Source organism: Sinocyclocheilus anshuiensis, unplaced genomic scaffold (genome assembly GCF_001515605.1).
Source record: "Sinocyclocheilus anshuiensis isolate Anshui unplaced genomic scaffold, SAMN03320099.WGS_v1.1 scaffold1306, whole genome shotgun sequence".
Lineage (NCBI taxonomy): Eukaryota > Metazoa > Chordata > Actinopteri > Cypriniformes > Cyprinidae > Sinocyclocheilus > Sinocyclocheilus anshuiensis.
Genome location: NW_015558625.1, coordinates 501709 through 529361, shown reverse-complemented (window position 1 = coordinate 529361; position 27653 = coordinate 501709). Strand labels below are relative to the sequence as shown.

The 27653-nt window shown below is 38.2% G+C and overlaps 1 protein-coding gene across 7 annotated transcripts in view; it reads left to right on the top strand.

The window, feature by feature from the left end:
• The first annotated feature begins 279 nt into the window (after positions 1 to 279).
• Positions 280 to 27653, top strand: part of LOC107680734 (protein kinase C and casein kinase substrate in neurons protein 1-like) — a 35404-nt gene continuing 8030 nt past the window's right edge. Inside the window, exons 1-2 of one of the 7 annotated variants that reach the window (XM_016476776.1) lie at positions 280 to 420; positions 25745 to 25865. In XM_016476776.1, coding sequence (XP_016332262.1) covers positions 25806 to 25865 — 60 coding nt within the window. In that variant the 5' untranslated portion in view covers positions 280 to 420; positions 25745 to 25805. The other 6 variants (XM_016476775.1, XM_016476778.1, XM_016476777.1 and 3 more) reach the window with 6 other exon arrangements.

The following is a 27653-nucleotide window of genomic DNA, read 5'->3' as shown; positions in this document are numbered from 1 at the left end:
ATTATACATTTTTTTTGGGAAAAATATACTTTTTTTTTTCAAGACGTTTCCAACTGTGACTTTGGACCAATTCTGTGGATGTATGTACAGTATATATAGATAGATAGATAGATAGATAGATATAAAGAGATAAAACATAATTGTACCCCCATGATACAGTGGAAATAACAATCCATAAATAATATATTTCTTCTAAATTACGGGCTGGACTGTAGAAATCCCCAAGCGTAAGGTATCAGTCGCGTGTTTTTCTCACATCCTCGAGAAAGGCGTCGCGGTTGGCGGTGGTTCCCGGTCGCTGGGCACCGCGCATGTGAACCATCCCCCACCGGCGGAGAGCGAACACATCGCTGCGTACATCGGGATCTGGCGCGGGGTCACCTTCCATCGCTGCGAACGAGCGCTCACACATCCTTCTCGGTAGGAAACAATAATATTTCCATTTTACGGCTTATGCTGAATATTACTGTGTGGTGCATATTTGACCTGGGCATTGCTTTGTGTAAAAGTGTTTCTGTTCAAGCCTCCTGTTCTATCCTAAATAGTCGCTATTGGTGCTTGTTTGCGGTGTATTTCGTGCATGGCATCATGTTAAACACCGACGAAATAAATCAAATAAATATAGCCAGCGAGCGATTCAGGTGCGTCGTTATTGCTTTGGTATTATATTTATAAATATTAAATCCAGGCTATGCATCCAGCGAGTAAATAGACATGTTTTACATAAAAAAACGTGACTGTCGTTATTAAAATGTCGGGAATTTCACGCAAAGCAATGTCACGTTGAATAGCCAGCAGCGCAAATGAATCATTTTAGCCAAAGACAAATCTGAGCAAGGCCATGTTGATAATCAGGCTAGCTTATGAACATCAATCATGACATATCAGCTATGCTTTCATTGATATAGATGGGTTTTCTTCAAGAGCACTACTGGTTGGCGTTGCTTTTAGGCAGATGGCGAGGAGTGATAAACAAAACAAAGACAATATCACTGAAGGAATCACATCTGAGCTATAGAAATATCAGCTTGGGGCTATTTTATCCAATGCATGATTAAAATGAAAAGACATCGGGCATGTTTGCAATAAAACCTGTCGGAAAATATAAGGAGTGCGATTCAATGAAGGCATCCCGACTGGTCGTTATGTAACAGCTAGCAACAACAACAACAACACTTGACAGTCATCGATGAAGAAGAGCCGGAGCCATCATCACAGAAACACAGACACGCTGTGGAGACATTCACCACACAGCTCGAGATATGAATGCATTTGGGTTTTCATTTTGTGAAACGGTATAATATAATGATAATTAATGCTTTAGACCAGCATGTCTCCTTCCTTAACCATGTTATAATGCACGGAAAGCCTGTACGTGTGGTGCGTAACGTTCAGAAGCTCCTCAAGACACTACAGATCTACAGAAGACTGATGGACGTCAGGATCTGACGCTCCCCCCGTGGTTTTCTAGCCAATCAAACTGCTACATTCAGGCCGCATCTATCAGGCATCTCCTTCATGACTGCAAATATTATACTCGTATTATACACATATAGGCTATCGTTTTGATACACACACGAGAGCTCAAGTTGAGAGGTCACTGTCTTTTGTTTTTTATTCACTTAAACGAAATCGGTTCATTAGGATATGGAATTGTTTAATAAAAAAAAAAAAAAACAGTAGTCTCTAAATTTCAGTCCTAGTGTAGTTTGTATTTTTGCTGATAAAATTAAATAATTTACTTATTTTTCCTTTGAGTTTTTTGACTATTTAGCTCAATAGCCTGGATAAATATCTCTTTGTATTGAATTGGCTGGCGTGTTGGAGCTGTCCGCGGTGCTGAAACCACATGTGCCATCTTTATCATTAAAAGTGATGCATCCACGTCTAATATATGCCATTAAGAGTTTAGAAAATGTCTTTAGCTAGCATTCCCATTCCCATGTACATGAATGTTGTTGCAACCAAAATGACAGCACTGTCATAAGTTGTCAGAAATTTTCTCAGACATTGCAACAGTTCTGTGTGGCAGTTTGAGACACGTCATTATATCATTATCAGGCTTTATTATCCTGTTTTCTGGCATTTGCAATCGTATTGAATGGATATATACCACAACACAACAAAGAGGAAACAAGCTTTTCCCATTTAGAGTTTAATTATGTTTTGTGTTCTGCTGGAAGATCATTGTTTTATGTCATTAAAAGGATCTGATGTCAACGCAGCCATAATATGAGCAGATGCGTTGAGATCTCACAGACAACACTGACTGAATGGATCTGAGATCTCATCTTAAACACTAATGAATGATCGTAGCTTCAAGCTAATGCTGTCGGTACATTCATCCCAGACAATAACAACATTTTATAGCTCATCTTTCATTTCAAAAGCCTAATTTAAGAAGAGAAGAGACGGGAGAAATATGTGCGATTGTGAAATGTTTATTCGTGATGGTAGGTGTTTATTTCTTCCATGACTTTCATGAGCTCACAGCTTCAGTCCCCTGGAGTAACCCGGGGTTATGTGTCTCGCTCAAGGGCAAATGGCTCATTCCTTGCAGGGATTTTCCGGTTGCACCACAACACCTTCATAACTCTCCTCTCTGCTATTGTAGACAACCCTTTTAACCTCTTGGCCACTCTCTTTTGTTTTGACGTAGTGTTGTCTTAGGGGTGCAACATCAACATCACTTCTTGTATTACATGTCTTACTGGAGCAGTTAAAGAAGCAGCTCTCGGTCAGATTCATGCTTAACACTCAATAGTACAGTGGTTTTTTTCAGGGAACATGACCAAACTAACTGCAGCGAAGTGCAACATCCAAATCATGAGTCCTCTGTGTTGTCCTTTATATAAAGTGATGGGAATTTGAATCCATGTTCCTTAATGCGATTATAGAACAACTTAGTGGCTATTTTCTAGATTATCATAAGAGTATATTCCAGATAAGATGCATTTTGCCTTGTGGAGCGGAGAATTGTCCAGTAAAGTTGTGTTGTATAGTTTGTGCCCTTGCATCGTTTCTAAGCTAATTATCTCCTAGTGAATCACTTGTCTTGTACCACTTACATCTTGTGTGTTGCTTTTAATAAAAGTTTCTGTAAAATGAACACATAATTAAAAAATGGCAAAATGTGTGTAATAGGTGACACTGCCGTAAGTTTACTGTCATTCCAAATATCATTTTAAATGTCACATCCTTCAGCAATAGCCTCTTTGTATAGCTGCATTACATACATAGTAACAAATGTTTTGCACAAACTGTAAAGATCAGACTGAAATGATCAGGGATGTTGTTAAAAATAAATGTCAGAAATGAATGTTTATTAAACACACCTTTTCCCTCATAAATGTACAGTTTACATGAGGATCACACATTTGTTTGGACTGAAATAATAAAATCCTTTATCTGCTTGGTCACTTATGAATCATGTTGAGAGAGAGAATAATAAACCAGCCAAAGAATACACTAAATGCCAGGATAGTCTGCTTAAAGCAAACTAATGTAAAATATATTTTTAGCACTGTTTTCCATATTGATGTTACATAGTATTTTTGTTGTTTTATAGTATACATATCTAAACATTCTTGAATCAAGATACATTTACTTGAGAAGCAAAATTACAATATATTAGGTATTGTTTTCAGAAAAAAAAACAATTATTACAATTGTGTTAGGTTTTTGCTTAAAGCAAGAAAAAAATTCTGCCAATGGGGCAAGAAAAGTAATCTTGCGCTTTTTTTTTTTTTTTTTTTTGCAGTGTAGGCATATTTCTATATTCTATATATGATAACTTTCTACAGAGTTGATTGACAAAAAGTTATATATAAACAAATCTGATTAGTTCTTGGGTGGAGGCGGCACTGCTTCCACTTCTGCACCAACCACATTCATGTGTCTGGAGTGTTGAGTGCATCCCTTAGGCAGCTGTCAGTTCCTTTTCTCCAGTGGCAGGACTGTGGATCCCAGCATGCACTGCAGCATGAATGACTCATGCAAACTACTGTGCTGTGCTACTGTTTACTGTGCTGTTTGCACTGATGTTGTGTGTGCTGCATCTTTGAGGCACCTGTCATGTGCTGTAGTGTAAACTGCACATCTCTGTGTGATTATTGAATGTTACCATTACGTTTATCCATTTCTTCACACACAAGAGTCACATTCTGAAGACTGTGTTGGTTGCTCTTTTCCATATGATTACAAAGCTTTACCATAGCCATTATCTTTGTTTGAGAAACTGATTAAATATACAGTTTTCCTCTTGTTCCTGTTGCACATATAGTTTGAAATCAGCCTGAACTATTCAGAACTGAATCAGATGTGATTGGTTGTGGCTTCAGTCTGAGTTGACCAGTGGCACTCTGACCGTTACCTGGCCTTGCCACTGCTTTACACTGAGAAGAAACACCTACTGGATGCTTCTGTTTGTTGTAATGGCATTTAATTACTTTTGCTGCTTAGTTGCACTGTAGTCAGGTTGTAGCCAATTTTCTGAGAATATTACATGACTATAGCTTATTTTTAAAACGTAAGACAAATAAAGAATATATCTCTCTTTTGTGGCTCTGCAAAAAAATAAGATATATACTTGCATGTTTGTACCCAGAAGGAGAGCGATCTTTTAATAAATAGATTAAAAAGCAAAAGCCATCTGTTACACTTTATGCTTCTTGTGTTTCGTCTTTTTTTTTTTTTTTGCAGGTGCCCTCTTGTGTTAGCCACATGCTACTGTTTACTGTGCTGTTTGCACTGATGTTGTGTGTGCTGCATCTTTGAGGCACCTGTCATGTGCTGTAGTGTAAACTGCACATCTCTGTGTGATTATTGAATGTTACCATTACGTTTATCCATTTCTTCACACACAAGAGTCACATTCTGAAGACTGTGTTGGTTGCTCTTTTCCATATGATTACAAAGCTTTACCATAGCCATTATCTTTGTTTGAGAAACTGATTAAATATACAGTTTTCCTCTTGTTCCTGTTGCACATATAGTTTGAAATCAGCCTGAACTATTCAGAACTGAATCAGATGTGATTGGTTGTGGCTTCAGTCTGAGTTGACCAGTGGCACTCTGACCGTTACCTGGCCTTGCCACTGCTTTACACTGAGAAGAAACACCTACTGGATGCTTCTGTTTGTTGTAATGGCATTTAATTACTTTTGCTGCTTAGTTGCACTGTAGTCAGGTTGTAGCCAATTTTCTGAGAATATTACATGACTATAGCTTATTTTTAAAACGTAAGACAAATAAAGAATATATCTCTCTTTTGTGGCTCTGCAAAAAAATAAGATATATACTTGCATGTTTGTACCCAGAAGGAGAGCGATCTTTTAATAAATAGATTAAAAAGCAAAAGCCATCTGTTACACTTTATGCTTCTTGTGTTTCGTCTTTTTTTTTTTTTTGCAGGTGCCCTCTTGTGTTAGCCACACAAAAACAGATAAGCCATTTAGCTATTGAGTTGTTCCAAGATGACCTGCCTCCAATATCTGATAATTTTATCCATACAATTACCAATTTGCTAACATTTGCAAAACCTGTGCATTATTGCTGTACAAATGCAAATGCTACTTCAATAAACACTTACATTTGCACAAGGGTTACTGAGAGCTAACGAGCCTGAACAAAAGGTTGGTGAGTTGTTGAACACGGTTCACTTGGCGCTGTAATGATTTGTTTTGCTAGAGACAATAAGATCAATGATTTGAATAGGAATAGCTTGAACTGCAGCAACACACGTTAATGACTGCTAAATGTCTATTTAATGACCAAATTAATTAGTTACAGACTTCACTACTCAACTAATCTGATTAATCATTAAAGACCTAATCTTTTTTTTTTTAATTAGAAGAAAGTTTAATGTAGAGAAGTCACTGATGCAGCATTTAGCTGTGTTTATGAGGTAGGGGGCGCCAGCTGAACCACTGGCTGATTTGCATTGCTTGACCTACAGTAAGTATTCGCTGCTGGACTTCAAGGTACACAAGTTCACATTGGTTAGTTCAGGATACTCTTGTTGTCTTCACGAAGAAAATGGCTGAAATTGGCTGTGAGTGAGTGATGTCAAGCATAGCAGCTGCTAATTGGGGTTCGTCGATTATGTGAAGTTGAGCTTTTATACAGTAAGCATTGTGTGTCAAGCACTCAGCATATTGGGAAGGAACAGCAATGTTAAGAAGTTATGCATAGCTTATCTGGAATTTGTCTTGACTAAGAAATGCAAAACTGGTAAGGAGAGACTGACAATCTTCTACGTCAGACTTCGTAGAATAGTAAGGGGTTCAGATGCTACTTTTCTTGTGCTCACATTATCTGTCCAGGGTGCTCCCTTAATCCAGATCACACACTCTACATAGGGCACCTACCCTCCAAAGGGACACCATCTTATGCTATGCTCTTCTGCTCTCCCTCCAGCCTGTTCAGGAGGGTCAATCATGTTTCATGCTCAACATTGATCCTTGCCAATTTCAGTTTTAAATTCAACTGAGTAGCTATGTACAACTTGATGCTTACGATTCAATGGTTGGCCATAACAGTAATGAATTTGAGGTAGTGAACATTATTAGTCATGAGAATTTTAAGAGTGGATTTCTGCTAATCACATGGTGAGGACTGATTGAAGGACTCCAAACAAGTTTGCATAACCTGCCAAACCAGAACAGGAGCATCTTACACTCTTAAAAATAAAGGTGCTTAAAAGGTTCTTCGCAGTGATGCCATAGAAGAAGCATTTTTGGTTCCATGAACCATTCAGTCAAAGGTTCTTTAAAGAATCATCTCTTTCTTACCTTTTTATAATCTGAAGAACCTTCTTTCGCCACAAAGAACCTTTTGTGAAACAAAACAGATGTTAAGGTTTTTTATTGAAACCAAAGACAAAAGAAGTGTCTTCTATGGCATCGTGAAGCACATTTATTTGTAAGAGTGTAAGGTCTGGAGATAATGATGATAGGGGGTCACTGGAGGGCCAACTGAGCAACAAGATGGAGATACGGACTGGAACTAGGCCTATTATGAATTAGTTTTTCAGCAGATCTGACTCCTAGTCTTTGGTCTTCTTAGCCATGTTCCTGCCTTCACATCCTCCATCCCTCCTTCCTATGTCTTCAGCTAGTGAGGCTACTCCTGAGGGTAACTCTACTCGTACTGCATTTTTTAAAAACTTCTAAACTCAATATCTGGGAGAGCTTGGGATACTGGAGGAACAAGCTTGACAGAATCATTCTTGGTGCCCATGAGTGGCATCCAGTTCTGATGGGTCCAACAGTATCTCGTCTACCTCTTTCAGTACTGTGCCAGTCCTTGAATAGTTTGGAGCTGCAGACGAGGAACCTCAATAGTCATCCTTGGCCTACATGCTACAAGGACAAGTTGCTCTCTCTTCATGCATCACGAAGACCTTTGAGAGGCTTGTGCAGAAACATGCCCAGACACTGATCTAGCACATAAAACATGGATAAACCACCAAGAGAGCAGACGAAACCATGCACACACTGTAACAAAGACCTAGAAAAGTCCCCTAAACCCATTGCAATATGTCTACCATGCACAGATTATTATTTTGGAGAACTCTGAACTATGTGCTTCACATACAGTAGGCAAGGCAAGCAGAGCAATATACTGTAGATCTAGATCTTTAGTTTCTAATAGTTAGTGCTGGCCACATGGCTATCTATAATAACAGACAGGATAGAAGTATGTAGAAAATAAAAACTGATGCAGATGGGCGATGCAAGTATGCATCATTGAAGATGTTTGGTTCTTTTAGAAACGGTTTGTTGATAAATAGCATTACCATTTTTAGATGTATTGAAATGACTATTGAAAAAGGTTTCTTGGGTAACTGAGTGACTTTACAAATCTTTTCTTGAGGATCAGTTGCTGCTATGAGTTCTTGTGGAAAGATTTAGATTTGATGTATATTAATATTGTCAAGTAGGTCTTCATAGTTCTTGTTGAGTATCTTTGGAAGATGTTGAGGCATTTCATGTAAAATATTAGCCAATAAATATATTTACCGTATGTTGTCTGAGAGAAAATGTGGTCTGTATTGTTCATAAAGATCAGGTGTGATTTGTTGAGGGAGCCATACCAAGAAAGAAGTGGACTTATGAACATAAAAAACAGAGAGGTCCCAAACGTATCCTGTTTCTAACACAAGAATCTGAACTGATGCTTGGAAAAGATGTTCAACAGAGTAAGCTCATTAAAAAGAAGCAAAAAAAAAAAGTTTTAAAAGGGAAACTGCTGCTTCAGTACAGATGCTGTAAGTGCTCCACAGAGAGCAAACGAAACAAACTGACAAAGACTCAATAGAGTGTGTCTCTCAGCAAAACAGCTAGAGCAGTGACTTCTCAGAGTCTTCTGACGGGGGTATTTGTAATGAAGAGGATGGGGTGCAATTCACAACCCACAGCTGGAGCTGACAGTCAGTCACAAATACACAAACTGTGTATGCATTGACAAGACAATGAACCATCATGAGGAGTTTCCATGCTACACAAGCTCTTGGATTAGTGGTTAGGATGAGAGCAATGAACTTACATTCTGCACAAATGGTAAAGCAGATATTTCCCAAATTGCACATATACATACAGAAATGGATGTCATTGTTCTTGTTCATAGCCAGTTATCATTATATGAAACTAATGCATTATATGAAACTAGCTAGTATTTCTCTTTGTTGAGTTGCTTGTCTTAAAAAGTTGAGTCTTAGAAAAAACATTGAATGAATTGAGAAACATACCACACTTTGGGCCAAACAATTACATTTTAACTAATCTTTTGTGAAAAGCTGTATTTAAGCATTTGGCAGATGCCTTTGTTTAAAGCAACTTGCGGTGCATTGACGTGGTTTTATCAGTATTCAGCTTTAATATTGTAGCAGAATTTGATGAGGAAATGAAATTAATCCATCTTGCACAACCAATTGTTTTGGGTTCAAATAAAAGATTATGAGTTTTCTCTAAATTACAGAGAGACATGCATTGACAGTAGTTGCCGCAGTGAAGTGAATGGACATTTAATATCAGAATGAATGTGATTTCATTATGAAGTTGAAGATCACACCATTATATCATAAGCAACCACCACTTTTTCTCTTTATTTGTCAAGAATGCCCATTCTGGCATGATTTAAGCTTCACCTGGTGAAGATTTGCTCTGCCTCATTCAGTTTGGGTTCTACTTGCAAACTGCTTTTATACTAAACAGTTGTTCCAGATGCTGATATAGAAATATAAGCAAGTATAAGCAAGCAGTGTTATATGTTAATGGAGAAATGAACACTTTTGTTTCTTACCTACATAGACTTTCTCCATTAACATAGCGCTGGAAAGCTGAAGACCGTCGATTATGTTTCTAAGCTGAGTAGTCTTTTCTGCTAAACCTTACAGCATAAGTATTCAGTAAAAATGTGTGTTTTACATTATTGCTGAAAACACTAGTCTAACTTGGGCTTAGTCCAGGAACATAACCTTTCAATATTGAGCACTTGGGCGAGACACTTAGCATCTAGCTTCTTCCAGGGTGACTGTGTATCTATATTAAATGAACTGTAAATCTCATTGGATAAAAAAGGTCCGGTAAATGATAGGCAACCGTAAGTCATTATTCAATCAAATCAAACCAAACCAAATCAAACCGTAAGTCATACTCCAGATCAAACCTTCACTCTGTGACATGAATTGTGTTTGTGTCCCAAGTCTCTTCCTCAGCATCTCCTCAAAATCAATGTCAATTGAATTGAGATAAGCATAGCAAGCACAATCTCCACTCAAAGCCTGTCTCAAATTAGAAGTAGAAATGTTTCATTGTGTTCAACATTTGAGACAATATTGTATATTACCATCATGTGATCCCATTATGAGCTCACTGAAAAAGATTCATCCATGATGGCAGACGAAAAATAGTAAAAATAAATTACTAAGACATGTTACTGCAGTTTAATACATAAAAATGGCAACCAGTATGTGCGTATGCTCCATGTTCTTGTTTTTGGGTCAAATTGTAAGCTTAAATTCAACAAATCTGTAAAAATCAGTTATGTTTACTCGCTTTTCTTAAGTAGATTCAATGATTACTTTTTACAGTGTAATGATAGAATCAGATGTGTTTATGTCACTTGGAGAGAGCTAGTTAGCATTCCCATTTATCTTAATGGCAGTTTGTCAGCTTGTACATGGCCGTCCTGGAAGTAGTGTGAATGTTTTGATCTTTGCTAATGGCTCAGAAATCATGATAACACTGATAGGAAGATGAAACCTCAATGTACAAAGATCCAGAGTATCATAAGCTGTCCGATATCAAAGGCAGCAGACAGGTTGTAAAAGTCTATTTTATGCTTTTAAGATCTTTCAAAAATCATTTACAAGATTTGTAACTTACAGTCTATTTTTCTTGCAAAATTTTCCAAATGCTTTGTTTTGTCAGAATGCAAAGTTTTTTGAATGGCCGTCAATGAAGGAATATGTAGTTACCAAATCTACCAGCAGGTGCTAACTGGACCATGCTAACCAGACAAACTTTCAAATCAAACCACTTTTATTGCCACATCACCAACAGCAGGTGTGCCGTGGTGAGTGAAAAGCTTGGAAGCGTGCGCCAGACAGTGCAGAATACAATTGACATGATTTAACAAATAACAGTATACACATTTAGACACTTTACAAATAATAGCATACTTTTATGTACAGTATATACACTATATAAAACAATAATATATAAAATATACAAACATAATCCACAAATGTATACAGAGTGGTTGTAGATGTAACTTTGACCACTTATTTAAAATAACTTATAGTCTCTTGAGTGGCTTTTCCAGTCCACTCTTTCAAAAATGCTGTAGATCAGCATAGTGATGGTATCAAATGGTAATATTATAGACTGTTTGGTCACACTTTATTTTAAGGTCCAATTCTCGCTATTAACAAACCATTAACTGTGACTTTTGCTTCAATAAACTCCTAATTTGCTGCTTATTAATAGTTAGTGCGGTAGTTGTGAAGTTTAGGTATTAGGGATGTAGAATATGGTCATGCACAATATGTGCTTTATAAGCACTAATAAACAGCCAATATGTTAATAATAGGCATGCTAATAAGCAACTAGTTAATAGTGAGAATTTGATACAGACCCTATACTAAAGTGTTACCGACCATTTATATACAAACGAAAAAAAAAAGAAGAAAAACAAAAACAAACAAACAAACAAACAAAAATAGGGTGTATTACCATAATACCATACATTTCGATATTTGGAAGTCCTACTTATGCTAATGATAACTATTAATAAAGAAAGATCTCATCCAATAAGATTTGCGTGACAAGTTTGTCCATTACGAACAGTAGGTTGACATGTCACATGGGTAGATCATATTTTTATTATATGTGTAGTTACTATCTCTTTAAATGTTTCTGAAGCATGCCCAAACAGAATGAGTTGATGAGTTGGCTGGATTTAATAACAGCACCTGCTTCAGGGAATAGTTTCTCCAGTTGCACACTGAACATCTGTTCAACAAACTAGCTTGTTGTTTTTATGCACTGTTGTGTGGCAGATTATTCCTATAGTAACATGTGCCCAGTGTCTTTCTCTTTTAAATGAAAGCTAATGTGTGTATATTGTCTCAATCTCAATGGCAGACAGGTTAGTAGTGTTTGGGAAATTAAAGTCTGGGCCTCATTAATTTCTTCATTTTACTGCGTTCTTCTGCTTGTGCTAATAAGTAAATAAAGAATGCCGTAAATATGAATGTATTTTGTGGGCCTCATCATGGGATGATAAGTTGACAAAGCAAAGTATTTGCAAAACAGAAAAGTTCAAGTTCTTTAAAGTATGTTCATTTCTGCACTCAGTACTTGGTCGGGGCTTCTTCAGCACAAACTCCAGCATCAGTGAGGTGTGGCATGAAGCGATCAGCCTGTGGCACTGCTGTTGAGCCTTCAGCTCGGATCCACTGTTTCTCATCTTTCTCTTGAACATATCCCATAGACTCCATATGGGCTTCAGGTCAGGCATGCTGGCTGGCCAATCAAGCACAGTAATATCATTGGAAGTGGTTTTGTCACTGTGGGCAGGTGCTAAAGTCCTGCTGGAAAAGGAAATCAGCATCTCCATGAAGCTTGTTAGCAGATGGAAGCATAACGTTCTCCAAAATCTCCTGGTAGACGGCTGCATTGGCTTTGGACTTGCTAAAACACAATGGAGCAACTCCAGCAGACGTCACGGCAGCCCAAATCATCTCTGACTTCAGAAACTTCACACTGGACTTCAGGCAGCTTGGATTCTGTGCCTCTCCAGTCTTCCTCAGACTCCAGACCTTGATTTCTAAATGAAATGCAAAATTTACTTTTATCTGAAAAGAGGTTCTGACGTTGTTTCTTGTTTCAAAAGTGGATTGGTAGCTCTTTTCCTGAAGACGTCGGAGCGTGGTGACTCTTGATGCACTGACTCCAGCTTCAGTCCACTCCTTGAAAAGCTCTCTCAAGAGTTTGAATCAGCTTTGCTTGACAGTATTCTCAAGCTTGCGGTCATCCCTGTTGCATGTGCACATTTTCCTACCCATTTTCTTCTTCCAGTCAACTTTGCATTTAATATGCTTTGATACAGCACTCTGTGAACAGCCACCCCTTTCAGTAATGACCTTCTGTGACTCACCCTCTTTGTGAAGCCAGTGTGCTCCATCCTCAGCCTACTTTTTCCTCTGGTCTTGTCACTTGCTATGTTTCCATCCACCTATTTTTATGCGTATTTTGGAATATCGCATTAAAACGCTGGATGGAAAAGCCAAGATGCGCATTAATTATAAAAATGCGCATACAAAACGTATGCGCAACAATTGAGTAGGATAAACTTTTTATCCGATAAGAAAGAATGTGCATAAACTACGATGGAAACACATTTATCAAATAAATTCCACCATGCTCATCAAAAAGTCATGTGACTGCACGATGGGACGGGATAACTTGAATAACCAGTGGACCGATCTCGTTGCACAGTATCTGAAATGTTGTTATGGTCATTCTGTAATGCCTGAGCAAAGTCTGTCGTCAAAGTATTTCTGTATAATTGTCTTATGGTGCCTTTCCACTGCGTGGTACGACTCGGCTCGGCACGACTCGGTTTGCGTTTCCACTGCAGTTTAGTACCGCTTTAAGAGGGCGAATTATACACGTTGCGGCCAAGAGCTGAGCGACCTCTGGGAGTCCAGCTGCCAGATCATCTCCCAATATCATGTCAAAAGCAGTCTTCAATGCTGGCTTACCTGTGTTTATCAAATCACAAAATCATAGACATTGCTAACAATCATGCTTCCAGAGGATCGCAAACAACCCCCACACATACACACTCTCTCTGATGATTAATCTCTTAATGGCCGTTCTTCCACATTACATCAGACCCCCTGAACCTCTAGTCACATGACTTGTTTGATCACGGCTCAGCCAATCAGGCCGCTTCTGCTGAAAGCTCTATCTGAGTGAGCGCTGTCTCCTGGCAACTGCCAGCATGCTTTTCTTACATGCTGTAAGCTCCTCAGATATTAGCTGTGGCGTCTCTGCTCTGAGCTGCTTAGATAATGGACTGTAGCCAGACCTCACCTGCAGGATCGGCCGCTCTCCCTCTTACACTCCTCCCTCTCCATATCACTTCACCACACCTGCTCCACCTCACATACTGTACAACTACACTTTCATCTCTCGCTTTTTTGTTCTCAGCCCTTTTGCACTGTAAGAAAAAAAAAAAATCTGCAGAAAACTGAAAAACATACTGGTAATTTTCTGCCATGGACATTTCCTTTAACACCTAAAACACCACAAAATGTGTAATTCAAGCAACAGGGAAAACACCTGTGAAAAATCATTATGAAATTATGAATTCCTTCTTATTAAAACAGCACATCGAACCCTATTTTTACTGTCTTTTTTATAGAGATAATACTCTTTTATATTAGGTTTTAATATTAGATTTTCTAAATACAACTTTTTAAAATGAATAAATAAAATAGGGTTTATCTGCACTGCATTGTGCCATTTAATTAAGTTAATATCTTCAGCACAAACATGCCTCCTCTGTATGTAAATTGGGCTTATTATAGATTGTGCTTTATTTGTCTGCCACAATTAACACTGCACTATTACCGCCTGTGAAAAGCAAACAGATTTTTATTTAAAAGATACTTTTTTTTTATTTAAAAGAGACAAATGATGGAGTGGAGCATTATATGCGCTTTTTAATGATAGAGAAGAGCGGGGATGTATTCAGTCAAGCATACTTGCAGCATTTTATTATAATCAAAAGTGAGATTTAAATGCCGTCCCAGCGGTTTCAAATACCTTGTGCATTTCTGAAATGACTGTTTTGAATGCAATGAGTCGGGTAGGTGTTGCAGATCATAATGCATGAGTGATTGTGCACAAAAGTAATCTAATTAACTTCCAAAAATGACCTGTTTCACATTCTTTGTGCATTTCTGTAAGAAATTATAGAAAATGCATTTTGCATGTAACAAACGTGAGTTTGCATGTAATGCAATGAGTGTTAGCATGCAAAAACATGCATTATGGATGCACTTACTTAACTGCACTTAAATTGTTTAATATCTAATAGTCTCTTATGGATCAGACAGTTAATCTGAGTGAATTCATAAGACTTGTCTGTAGCAAACCCTCCTAACCCAGTTGCTGCAGGTAGATGTGTGTTATATATTTAGCAGCAGTCTCTGAAATCTGCTTACTATAATAGGTTTACATGTATATGCGGTAGTTTTCATTCACTAGGCATCTGTTAACCCTTCACTTTTTTTTTTTTTTTCAAAGAAACCCGTCCTAATAAGCTCACTCCAAGAAACTGACAATATGTACTAGCTCTTGTAACAAAAGCGGTGCAGTATCAAGTGAATAAGCTGCAGAAATGAATTATGGCTCTCACGTGGGCAGCGCAAGTCAGAGTCCCAATTATTATGTGTCCTGATCCCATCTCCCCCTCTGTCCCTAAAGAACGTCCTTTAGCGTTTAATGCTGATTTCTTTAGTGTTCCTTTACCTCAACTGGTAGATCACAGTGCTAGAGACAGCAAGGCTGCAGGCCTGTTTAACAGGGAGTTCACATACTGATAAAAACTCATAGCTTGAATGCACTATAAATAGCTGCAGATATCTGCCAAGCATATACAGTGGGTACGGAAAGTATTCAGACCCCCTTAAATTTTTCACTCTTTCACTCCCGAGGATCCCCAAATCCAGGTGTGAAAAACTTGTTGCATCTTTCCCAAAAAGACTCATGGCTGTATTAGATCAAAAGGGTGCTTCTACTAAATACTGAGCAAAGGGTCTGAATACTTAGGACCATGTGATATTTCAGTTTTTCTTTTTTAATAAATCTGCAAAAATGTCAACGATTCTGTGTTTTTCTGTCAATATGGGGTGCTGTGTTTACATTAATGAGGAAAAAAAATTAACTTAAATGATTTGCTGCAATAGCTGCAATATAACAAAGAGTGAAAAATTTAAGGGGGTCTGAATACTTTCCGTACCCACTGTAGTATATTAGGGCTGTCAATTTAACCCATTAATTAGAATTATATATAATAATGCTTTTAAAATGTACATATTTAATAAAGTTCTGTGACCTGTATGTAAAATACATAATAAGGCAATTTTCAACCATCAAAATGATTCAAGTCTGAGGTACTGAATGTAAAACTATTTTTGTGGATTCGCATATTAGCCCAACAGCTGCTACTGCAGACAACACTCACATGGAAATAAAACATATATAAAAACAGACCATTGTCCCTTCAGTTCACCTGACTATTCCCTCATTTCATTAGTGGATTGATTTGGGTTGTCACCTCTGTTAGACTCCAAACCTGTGGAGGCCTCTCTTCAGGAAGCTGGTGTTATTTCTCTGGCTGCTTGCAGGTTTAATTAGATGTATTAATGAAGCATCGTGACGATAGGCAAACCATCTTGTTTGTGCTGCTACCATGTGAACTTGGGTGCAGATTTTCCAGGCATTTTGATATTTTTACAAAGTGCACTTAAGTGTGTTTAAAAGTGTTTTAGAAAGTGTACACTCTTTGGTTTAAGTACTTAAGTGGCCTTTATTTCATTAACATTATATATTTTTGCAAGTACAGTTAACATGCTTTTAAAATCTGAAGTAAATTACAAGTGCACGTTCTTTTTCACAAGGCTAGATACTAATTTCCTAATGCATACATGATGACTGCAGTTCTGCTTTAAAGCAGTGATGTTTACTGAATACTGCTGAAGGTTGGCTGCTTGAGATTGCTTTCCTAAAGAGTGAAAGCATCCTTTCTGTCGTTTGTCATCTTGACTGGTTTGACTGGTGTGATTGTTTGTGGTTGAGTTTCATTTGACAAAATGTCTTGTTCCACAGCTTCATCTTAAAAACTCAAAGCAAGTGCACAAATGTTTCCTCACCAGAGCAACCCAGCAGCTTTCCATCACAATGTTCCCCAGAGTGCTGGTGTGATCACACCCTCTCTCTCTCTCTCTCTCCTCCCCGTAACCCCTCGCCTCATGCCGTCTAAGCCATTCAAGTGGAACACTGCAGGATTATCCTCTACATGAGCTCCAGACACACTCCACAACCAGTGCTGAACTAAAACAATAGAGGCCAATAATATAACCGGCCGGACCTGTGTAATGATATCTGGATTATTTTACTCTTAAAAGGTCCTACCATTGTTTGTGAATGGGTTCACCGGTGGTAAGTTCACAGTTTTTATCAAAACAAAGAGCTGGATAGTTTGTGCATGGAATGGATTTTTCCCTTGTGGTTGGTTCTGATGAGAGCTTTTGGTAACACTTTATTATAGGGTCCAATTCTCACTATTAACTAGTTGCTTATTAACATGTTGGCTGTATATTAAAAATGTGTTATTATTATTATTAGTGCTTATAAAACACATATTCTGCATGACCATATTCTACATCCCTAATCCTAACCAACACCTAAACTTAACAACTGCCTTACTAACTATTAATAAGCAGAAAATTAGGAGTTTATTGAGGTAAAAGACATAGTTAATAGTGAGAATGTGTCCCCAAATTAAAAGTGTGACTGGAAAAGCAGTTAACCAGGATATGTGAGAAGTCCTTCGGTGCCTCTGAAAATAACTTCCCGTGCGTCTCATGAAGGAGATTGAGAGCTGTAATCTACACAGACTTTCTCCCTAGTTTATATCGCAATATCTCAACATCAGTATACAACTATAAACAACCTCTTTTTGGTACACTTAGCTGAATGGATAATCTAAAACTCATAATCATAAAACAATACAGCAGTAGATTCAGCATGCTTTGCAGTAAGCAGTTCAGGTTACAACACAATCTTGTCTTATGGTCATATATAATTATTATAATAGTTATTCACAATTTATGTCACTGTTTTCCTGACCCCCTGACAGGTTACACTGGGTCTAATCACTGTAATTAGTCCGTTTGGAAAATGTTCTAATAAAATGTGCAGAGGTAGACATTATTTTTCAGACAAAACAGTTGTGCCATTCTTGCACACAATATCACTGCACAAACCTTTGTCTTAATTACCAGCTACACACAATTAAGTGCCATCCCCTTGTGAAAAAGACGTGTGCTGTATTGTATTTAAAAGGATATTTTTAAAGCTGTACTTGCAGATAATAAAATATTACTGAAATAAAAGTCCACTTAAGTGTCCTCAAAGAGAGTTCACTTTGCTTCTTAACAAACTAAAATGCACTTTGTAATAATGTAAAAAAAAGTTTAACCTTAAAGTGCATTTTAAATATCTTTGGTCATTCTTTAAAGAAGTATGCTTATTCTGGTGTGTTGACATTTTACATTAGAAATTACATGAAAAGTATTTAAGTTTAGGATATTCGGCATATTTACTGTATATAGTCAGTATATTTGGCAGCACGTTAACCATAATTCAAAGATAATAGAAGTAATTAATTTATTACGTATAAAGATTAAATCTAACATATATGGGTCAAAACACTCTTAAGCTTATCTAATTTAATTTAATGTAAATTTTAATTATGACATATTTTCATTTAATTGCAAATAACATGCAATTAAGTGTCCAGAAACATTAAGTATATTCTTTTACAGTATATTATTACTGTAAAAAACTTCTCTTTTTTAAAAAAAGGTATAATACAGGGTGTTTCTTTGTCACAGGGGTTTGTTCTGGTATGAAATGATGACATTCATATGTAAATAAAGAAGCTGTTTATCTTTTTAGCACAAACACCCCTCTTTATCTATGTATATTTGTCACTTTATTTTCACGAGGAACAATGCTTTATCTGCTGCAGATAACCTTGTGTTATTTGAAAGAGATGTTTGTCTGCACTTTCTGTTTATCATACCTGCAAAGAACATCAGATCAGGGCAGTCTGCTCAATCCAACACAACCAAGAGCTCACCTGCAAGTTGGGGAACTGTGACGCGACTTCAGCATAGATTTTGCATAATTCTTTAAGCATAAAGGTCTGCAACTATCATGGTAACTACATTAGCATCTACAACAGTAAACGGTAACATCTGCTGCTTTAAATGCGCGAGAGCGCTAAAGTTGGGTGGATTCTGATTGGCTGTCAAAGGTTTTTTTTTATCATTCATCAGCTGAAAAGGATTGTTCTGGAAGCGATTCCAACAATATCGTTCCTCTGTGCTGTTGACATTGTAGCTGTGGTGTGGACTTCACTATTGTCAAAGAATAAGCATGATTATTAAAACTGTATTATAGTTAAGTTATCTTTATAGTTATCACCCTTGGTGTAAACGGGCCCTTGTTTTTATTCTTAGCAGAGACACAATATCTTTTCACTTTTGTCCTCATAATCTGAATGAATGAGAGGTGAATATTGACCTCCTCCTCACAGATGAAATATTAATATTAGTAATATTACATGTACTAAATCCAGCTGTTGTCCTGACACTGAAAATCAAATATATTGCCGATATAATTGTCTCTGTTTCTATGTGACTGTGTAAGCATAAATGAGATATGCATTGAAATATGCATTGTCTGCCGTGTAAGATGGGAGTTCATCCAAATTTCCTTGGCAGGGGTTTCGAATGTGCTGAAGCATGTACAGTTGAAGTCAAAAGCTTACATACACCTTGCAGAATCTGCAAAATGTTAATTATTTTAAGAGGGATCAAACAAAATGTATGTTATTGTTTCTTTAGTACTGATCTGAATAAGATATTTCACATAAAAGATGTTTACATATAATCCCCAAAGAAAATAATAGTTGAATTCATAAAAATGACCCCGTTCAAAAGTTTACATCCCCTTGATTCTTAACACTGTGTTGTTACCTGAATGATCCACAGCTGCGTTTTTTTGTTTTTTGATAGTTGTTCATGAGTCCCTTGTTTGTCCTGAACAGTTAAACTGTCTGCTGTTCTTCAGAAAAATCCTTCAGCTCATTCTTTGGTTTTCCAGCATTCTTGTGTATTTGAACCCTTTCCAACAATGACTGTATGGTTTTGAGATGCATCTTTTCACACTGAGGACAACTGAGGGACTCGTATGCAACTATTACAGAAGATTCAAACGCTCGCTGATGCTCCAGAAGGAAAAACCATGCATTAAGAGCTGGGGGGTGAAAACTTTTGAACAGAATGAAGATGTGTACATTTTTCTTATTTTGCCTAAATATCTAATTTTTAAAAAATGTATTACTCCCCATCAGAAGCTACAGAAGATACTTACATGTTTCCCAGAAGACACAATAAGTTAAATTGACCTCGATCTTCAAATTCAAAAGGTTTTCATCACTTTTCATTCAGGTAACAACACAGTATTAAGATTCACTTTTGTAAAAAGATGTAAACTTTTGAACGGGGTCATTTTTATAAATCCAACTATTATTTTCTCTTGTGGAATATATGTAAACATATTTTATGTGAAATATCTTATTCAGGTCAGTACTAAATAAACAATAACATGCATTTTGTATGATCTCTCTTATTTTGTTAAAATAATGAACATGTTGCAGATTCTGCAAGGTGTATGTAAGCTTTTGACTGTACTACACATTAGACATAATATTTGAGAAATGGATTTGGTTGCATGACATGAGTCATGGGCAATTCTAAATCCAATCTTTGTTTGAAGAATGACTGAATGATGATGTTCATGCTTGCCAGAAGAGCATCAACGTGCATAAAAGTAAAATAACTAGATCATTTGACAGTGAGTCGAGCAAAATAAAGTTTAAGACTTTACTCAGTGTAAACACATTTTAATACAGTTTGTTTAGTGTACAGTTGCCTCATTGTTCAGAAAGAAAAGAAAACTTTCTGAGAAATTAATATAAAAAATTCCATTAAACCATCCATATATGTTCACGGATGTATGTGTGGTAGTTTTCTTAACCTTTCTGTTAATGAAACATTCTTCAGTGATTTCAGCACAGTTTGTAGGGCAGTTATCATATGCAAACAACAATAATGTGTTTTATGTTATATGGCTACATTTTACTTGGCCATTATAAAGCCATGAGGTGCAAATAGCTAATAAACTAAGACTCTTACACGATGGCTGCCTGTGTCATTATGGGTCCTCTGTCATCAGACATTGGGCTTAAGGAATTTGGGTTTTGGAATCTGGGTTAAAGACTCATTAAACCATGTTCACGTTTCCTCAGGGCTCCAGGTTTACTGTGTTATGAATCTATGTATATTTGTCTCAGATATACTTCTAGGTTCGTGAAGCCCATGTGGGTCACACATGTTCTGGTTTATTTTTCTTTCTTGTGATTATTTTTTGACAGCATACACAACAGTTTGTTTTCCTTTGATAAGTAGTTTGCAGTAAATGTGTTAATTAGTAAAGTGTCAGCATGCAGCATTTCTAGGCTTTGTTGCATATAGTCAGCAAACTTAGTCAAATGAGTGTTCCTGCAGCTCAAACAGCAGCACATCAGGTCATGGGTTTGATTCGCAGGGAAGTCATGGCTTTAAAATGTCATGGATTTAAATACATTTTAATTAAATATTTGTCGCAATTTTAAAGGCACAATACGTAAGATTTTTTGTATTAAAATACCCAAAAACCACTAGAACAGTTTTATATATTTTGCTGACTTGTGTTCTTACATTATCCCAAATGTTTTGAAGAATGTTTAAATCCAGAGAAATAAGCAGTTTTAACTAGTGACACGGACCGTGTCCATAGTGTCATTGTGTCGCCTGCCAATGACGTCATAACCCCTCGATTTCCGGTTTTTTGTTTTGTAGAAAACATGGAAACACCAAAGACGCTTTAATATGTTGTGCATTTTATTAGACAGGTGACGACCGCACAGAGTAGCATTATAACAGAACTTTCAAACATATATAGTATGATAAAACAGCGCTGCTTTACCCCACATACGCTCGACTGGAAGAAGCGGAAGTGCTAAAGTGTGGCATAATAAAAGCTCTGCTGCTTTCGAGCCATGTGTCACTCTCGTCTCTCATTAGCAATTGCTTCAGCGGCCTCGTTTCGCTTCGACGGCTTTCCGCCTCACTCTGCTTCATACTACGATGTTAATAGCTCATCCATGAACATGATTTCTGCCTGAGTTCCGTCGGATTGTGTCGGCTGTGGGGATGAAGATGACTGCTGCATCCCAATTCGCATACTATCCGTCCTAAGTAGTATTCGAAAATAGAATTAGTATGTCCCAAATCATAGTATGTTTAATAAAGTTATTCAATTAGAACTACAAACACGCATTAAAAGTGTTAAAAAACTACAAACATGGCAGATATACGTGACCAACGGACAGGTAGAGAAAGGGATTTGAGTGATAAATAATCAATGTCTAACCTGATGAAAAAATATTAATTTAATGTTATCCACATATTTCACCTGCAGCAACACTGTGAACTTTTATAATGATACGTTTGGTCATTAACTTTTAAATGCATCATGCAAACACATGAGCAGAGTTCTCGGCATGATAGACCCGCGACTAGCAGATCAACGTACCTCTTAATTTCTCTACAATACGGTAGGAAATCAAATTAAAAGAAATGTGGAGGATGTTAACTGCGATAAGATGATTGACAGGGCAGTTTAAACAGTGACAGAATGCACGTAACTAAGCAACAGAGCGTCCGTTAAAGAAGCAGCTATGACGAAGTAGCATGTCCCAAAGCTTGCCTACTATTCTTCTACATACTCAAAAGTATGTACTTTTTCTTCACAAAAAGAGTACGTACTTTTAGGATATAGTATAAGTAGACGAATTGGGACGCAGCAGACAACTCCCATGATTCCACACTCAGTCACGCCGTCATCAAACTACGCCTTTGTTTCTTTGTTTGTTTTGAATACGCGCCCTCTAGCGGTGAAAACTTACATATTGTACCTTTAATACATTTAAAATATATTAATTGCCAATGTAATACCAAATAACACACTACAGTTAAATTATAAACAAATACCTGTGCTTTAGTATGTTAGTCAAAACATAAAATAACTCTATTTTAAAGCATGACACAATATTATTAAAACATAATTATTTAAAATATACTTTAAAGTAAAACATCATTACAAAGTGCTTTATTTTATTAATATTACATATGCAAGCTTGTTTTTCTTTAAACATTTGAAGAACACAGTGCATTAAAATGAAGCACACTTTTTTTTTTTTTACAAGGGATTGCAAAAAAGAATCATCTCTAAAAATCTAGAATTCTAAAAGTCTTTGTTGTCTGATTTGTCGATAAACTCAAAATATACACCGTGTCACGGTGCACACAGCGGGGAGGAGATGAGGAGAAATAGAATAACTTAAATAGTCTTTAATAAATGAAAACACGGGATATTTTAACATGAAAGCTTGAGCATGAACATAAAGAAACACAGAGAACGTAACGAGTTGATCAGACGAAGGAGAACTGAACAGGCAGGAACTAATATACACTGGATGATTACAAAACACAGGTGTCGGGGATTAATCAATGAAACTAAATAAGGACAGGAAGGTGACCAAGTAAGGAAAGACAGGAACCAAACAGGAAACACAAGGAAAACCATAACAAAACAAACTGAACATGTGACATTACTCCCCCCTCCCGAAAGGTGCATCCCGCGCCGTAAAAATTCCACCGGGGAGGGGAGGTGGGCGCCCTGGAGGCTGGTGCAGGATGGGGACAAGGAAGGCCTCCAGGGTGGATCAGGTAGTTCTAGGTGCCATGGCGGAGCAGGGAGCTCGGAAGGCCATGGTGGAGCAGGGAGCTCGGGAACAGGAGCCCTCACTGGGCTAAACTCGGGGACAGAAGCCCTCACTGGGCTAGATTCGTAAACAAGGACAGGAAGGTGACCAAATAAGGAAAGACAGGAACCAAACAGGAAACACAAGGAAAACCATAACAAAACAAACTGAACATGTGACATTACTCCCCCCTCCCGAAAGGTGCATCCCGCGCCGTAAAAATTCCACCGGGGAGGGGAGGTGGGCGCCCTGGAGGCTGGTGCAGGATGGGGACAAGGAAGGCCTCCAGGGTGGATCAGGTAGTTCTAGGTGCCATGGCGGAGCAGGGAGCTCGGAAGGCCATGGTGGAGCAGGGAGCTCGGGAACAGGAGCCCTCACTGGGCTAAACTCGGGGACAGAAGCCCTCACTGGGCTAGATTCGGGGGCTGGAGCCGACACTGGAACGAGCTCTGGGGCTGGAGCCGACACTGGAGCCGACACTGGAGCGAGCTCTGGGGCTGGAGCCCACAGTCTCTTCCTCCGCATTCTCCTCTTTTGGGCTGAGGAGAGGGAGATGACCAGCGGGCTTGACAGCGGAGAGACTGGCGAACTTGAGTGCTGAACGGCTGGCGGGCTTGTGTGATCCGCAGCCGGCGGGCTTGACCTCGGAGCGACCGACAGGCTTGTGTGATCTGCAGCCGGCAGGCTTGAGTGAGCCGCAGTCGTCGGGCTTGACCTCGGAGCGACCGGCAGGCTTGAGTGCTGAACGGCTGGCGGGCTTGAGTGAGCCACAGCCGGCGGGCTTGACCTCGGATCAACCGGCAGGCTTGAGTGCTGAACGGCCGGCGGGCTTGACATGGAAGCGGCCAGCATTTCTGGGCTGAGGACGATCGTGGAGCTTCGGAGTATTCGGAGGTGTTTGGGGCTGGGCAGGCGGTCCGAGCCATTGGTACGGTATGTGGGGGTTCCTGGCGTGGGGTGAGCTGACAAGACACGGTGTGCCTCAGTGGGGGCTGGTCGACGAGATTGAAACATTTCCTTTCTTTCTTCCACTTCAAAATCTGAATCTTTTAAGAAAAGGACGAGATTAATCAGCTCGATCAGGGGATAATCACACATGGGAAAATCGCAGCGGATCGTCTCGTCGTCTAGTCCCAGCTGAAAGCACGCACCAAGAGCGGCATTGTGCCAGCTCAGCTGGTTAGCAAGCTCAAGGAAATCCTCCACATACCGCTCCAACCTCCGACCAGCCTGCCACAAACCCCACAGCTTGTCCTCAGCCATCATCTGTTTTGGTCTGATCATCTGTCATGGTGCACACAGCGGGGATGAGCGAGGAGACGTAGAATAACTTAAATAGTCTTTAATAAATGAAAACACAGGGAATATTCTAACACGAAAGCTTGAGCATAAACATAAAGAAACACAGAGAACGTAACGAGTTGATCAGATGAAGGAGAACTGAACAGGCAGGAACTAATATACACTGGATGATTACAAAACACAGGTGCCGGGGATTAATCAATGAAACTAAACAAGGACAGGAAGGTGACCAAATAAGGAAAGACAGGAACCAAACAGGAAACACAAGGAAAACCATAACAAAACAAACTGAACATGTGACACACTGTTGAGGCTCATGAAGTATTCTTCGTGTTGAACAATGACTGAGCATCATCACATGCTATTATTATGATGCAGTTAGCACTGCATTGTTAATTGTTGCTAACCAGAGCATTGCTGTACAGAAAAAAAATGTATAAAAACCAGGGTGCAAAATAAAAGCATGATTGTTTGCATAGCTCTGCCATCCAGTTAATGCTGTTTAATCCAGTGGAAACATCCTAACAGAGGTGGAACCTTCTAACTGGCAGATTTACAGTGCAGCAACTCAGCAACCATGAATAGAGCTCAACACGCTAGACTTAACACACAACAGAATAATACACAAAAATTGTTTGCTTTAATTTGATTGGAGTATTTTTTTATAGTCAACGCCTCTTTTTCTTTGTATACTGTCTTTAAACTTGGTACAGTTTTGGTACATTGGTACATTTTTGTTTTGCTTTATGCATGCATTTGTATCATTTCCTACTGTTAAACTGATGAAAAAGCAGGTTTCCTAAGTAAGAACAGACTCTGAAGCCAGCATGTCTCGGTGTCAGCTGCTCTCAAATGCTTCAGGAGCTTTCAGAATGTACTTTTCTGGACCATTTTTGACCTTTAATCAACTGGTTTAGTTGGTTATTTTACTGGATATATGAAGTCAGTTCTCTTCAAGGTTAAACAGTGTCATAACAGAGTGTAGAAAATCACATTAACTATGACCATATTCTGTGATAATCACAAAGTTTCAGTGCTTCTTTCTTGATTTTGGATATTGAGCGTTTTATCATGCTAGCTAGATGTTTTGTGAGATTGTGAATTGTGCTTTTCCAACTCGTTTTGCCAGCTGCTTTGATATTTTGTTCTTTAATGCAATACCATTCATACATTTTTGAAGGTGTCTCTGTCTCTCTCTCTTTAGTGCTTGAGGAAGTCCGCTTTTCTGCAGACGTGTTCAGTCTTGCTTCGCATCACCCAGCACCATGTCTGGCTCTTACGATGAATCCGCTGTTGCTGATGAGGCCATGGACAGCTTTTGGGAGGTACAAAGACCACCATTTCCTTCCTCTAAATGCTACACTGTTAAGTTATTCAGCCGGTCATCAATAGTTGTGTTGTGTTTTAGCCAGCTATGGTTGGAAAATAGGAGGACGCTGTGTTCACAGTATCAGAATCTGCCAGAAAGCTCACAATGAGCTCTATTTAGACGACAATGTCGGCCCCTCTGATGTTGCCAGAGCCCTTCACGTCACCCTTTGTGAGGCTCTGGCAGCCAATACAGTCTTAACATCACGTCAGTATTATGTCAAAGTAATTGCACATTCAGGCAGTGCTCAGACAGTGATGCAGACCTAGTTTTTGAGCAGTTTTTAAGTAGATACTCCAGCAAGGTCTATTGAGTTCCAGAGCAGCACCTGCATCCTGACTGCAGTCTGCAAGCGTTGGATGTGCCAGTTTTGTGCGTCTGACTTAAGAGCCCCGTCAGCGTGTGCTACAATGGGTTTGTATTTACAGGCTGATATGACTCATCAGAGCTTGTGTGAAGGTCAGTGTAGCTGCATATGAGATAAAGCCTGCCTAGAAGGAGAACTGTACTATAAATCGACTGCCTTAAAGGGGACATGAACTGATAAACCAAAATTCCCTTGATCATAGGTAGGTAACCAGAATACAGTGTGTGTTAATTTGACGAAGTTCAAATTAATGCAGCCATCATAGAGATATATTAAATTAAATAGAAATCCTTATTCAGCCACAAGTATGCTAACTCCCAGAGTGCAGCAGAAATAAATAATGCAGTTGCTTTGCTATTTTCTGACTTGGTTTGTCATTTCTGTTGTCAGTATTAGGAATCTTTTATGTAATGTTCATTGTTGAAATGTACCATAGCTGTGTTTTGGATGCTGAATGTTGACACAATTAAGGTCACTTGCAAGATATTGTCACACGTTTGGGGGATTATATCAATGCCAATAATAGTGTGATGTACAGTTAAAACAATAGTATGATTTTTATGGCACAGGGTTTTATGCTATAATGTTATATTACTACAGTAGACATGGATTAGCTAATAATCTAGTTTAAATATAGATTATTTAAAAAAAGCAACTTATTAATATTAGGATACTCAATGCCCATCCTTTGAAAGCACATTTAACTGTGATTTATTATAACACAAGAGAATTGGAAGGAAGAGATTTATTATACATTAATATATAAAAAGTTTCAAGTACAAATGGAACATTAATCGCCATAATGGTGAATTAATGCGTAAAACAAAACCATTTAGGCAAACATCAATGTACTAAGTTACTTTGTTAGATGATAATTAAGTTAGATTGACGATTTAACAACATTCTGACTTTTAAAAAGGAATGAGTGAAACTAAAGAGGAAGATAACTGACAGAAGTTTGGGGATATTACAAGATTGTTCTGCCTCATAAACTCAAAATGTTCACTCATACAAATAAGTTTATCTTAAGATTGAGTAACTAAGGCAAAGTACACAAATAGTACTAATGACCAGAATTTTACAATCAAGTTCAATGAACTGTTGAACAATAAAGTTAACAGTTAAATTTCACAGTGAGCTAACGTGACTTGAGCTAACTGTAGCTAACCCTGCACCTTGAGCAATATATGTCAATATTTTTCAGCATTTTGACAATATTCAATCAGTTAAAAGGCATTCAAATAACCGGTGTTGTTTATAAAATCCAGTTGACATAACTGCAGTGAGGCTGCAATGACACATTGTGTTTTTCATCCCTTTAAACCCATCTCTTTAAAACTCAAAGCTTCACTGAGCTTTCCTGGATATGTGTGTGTG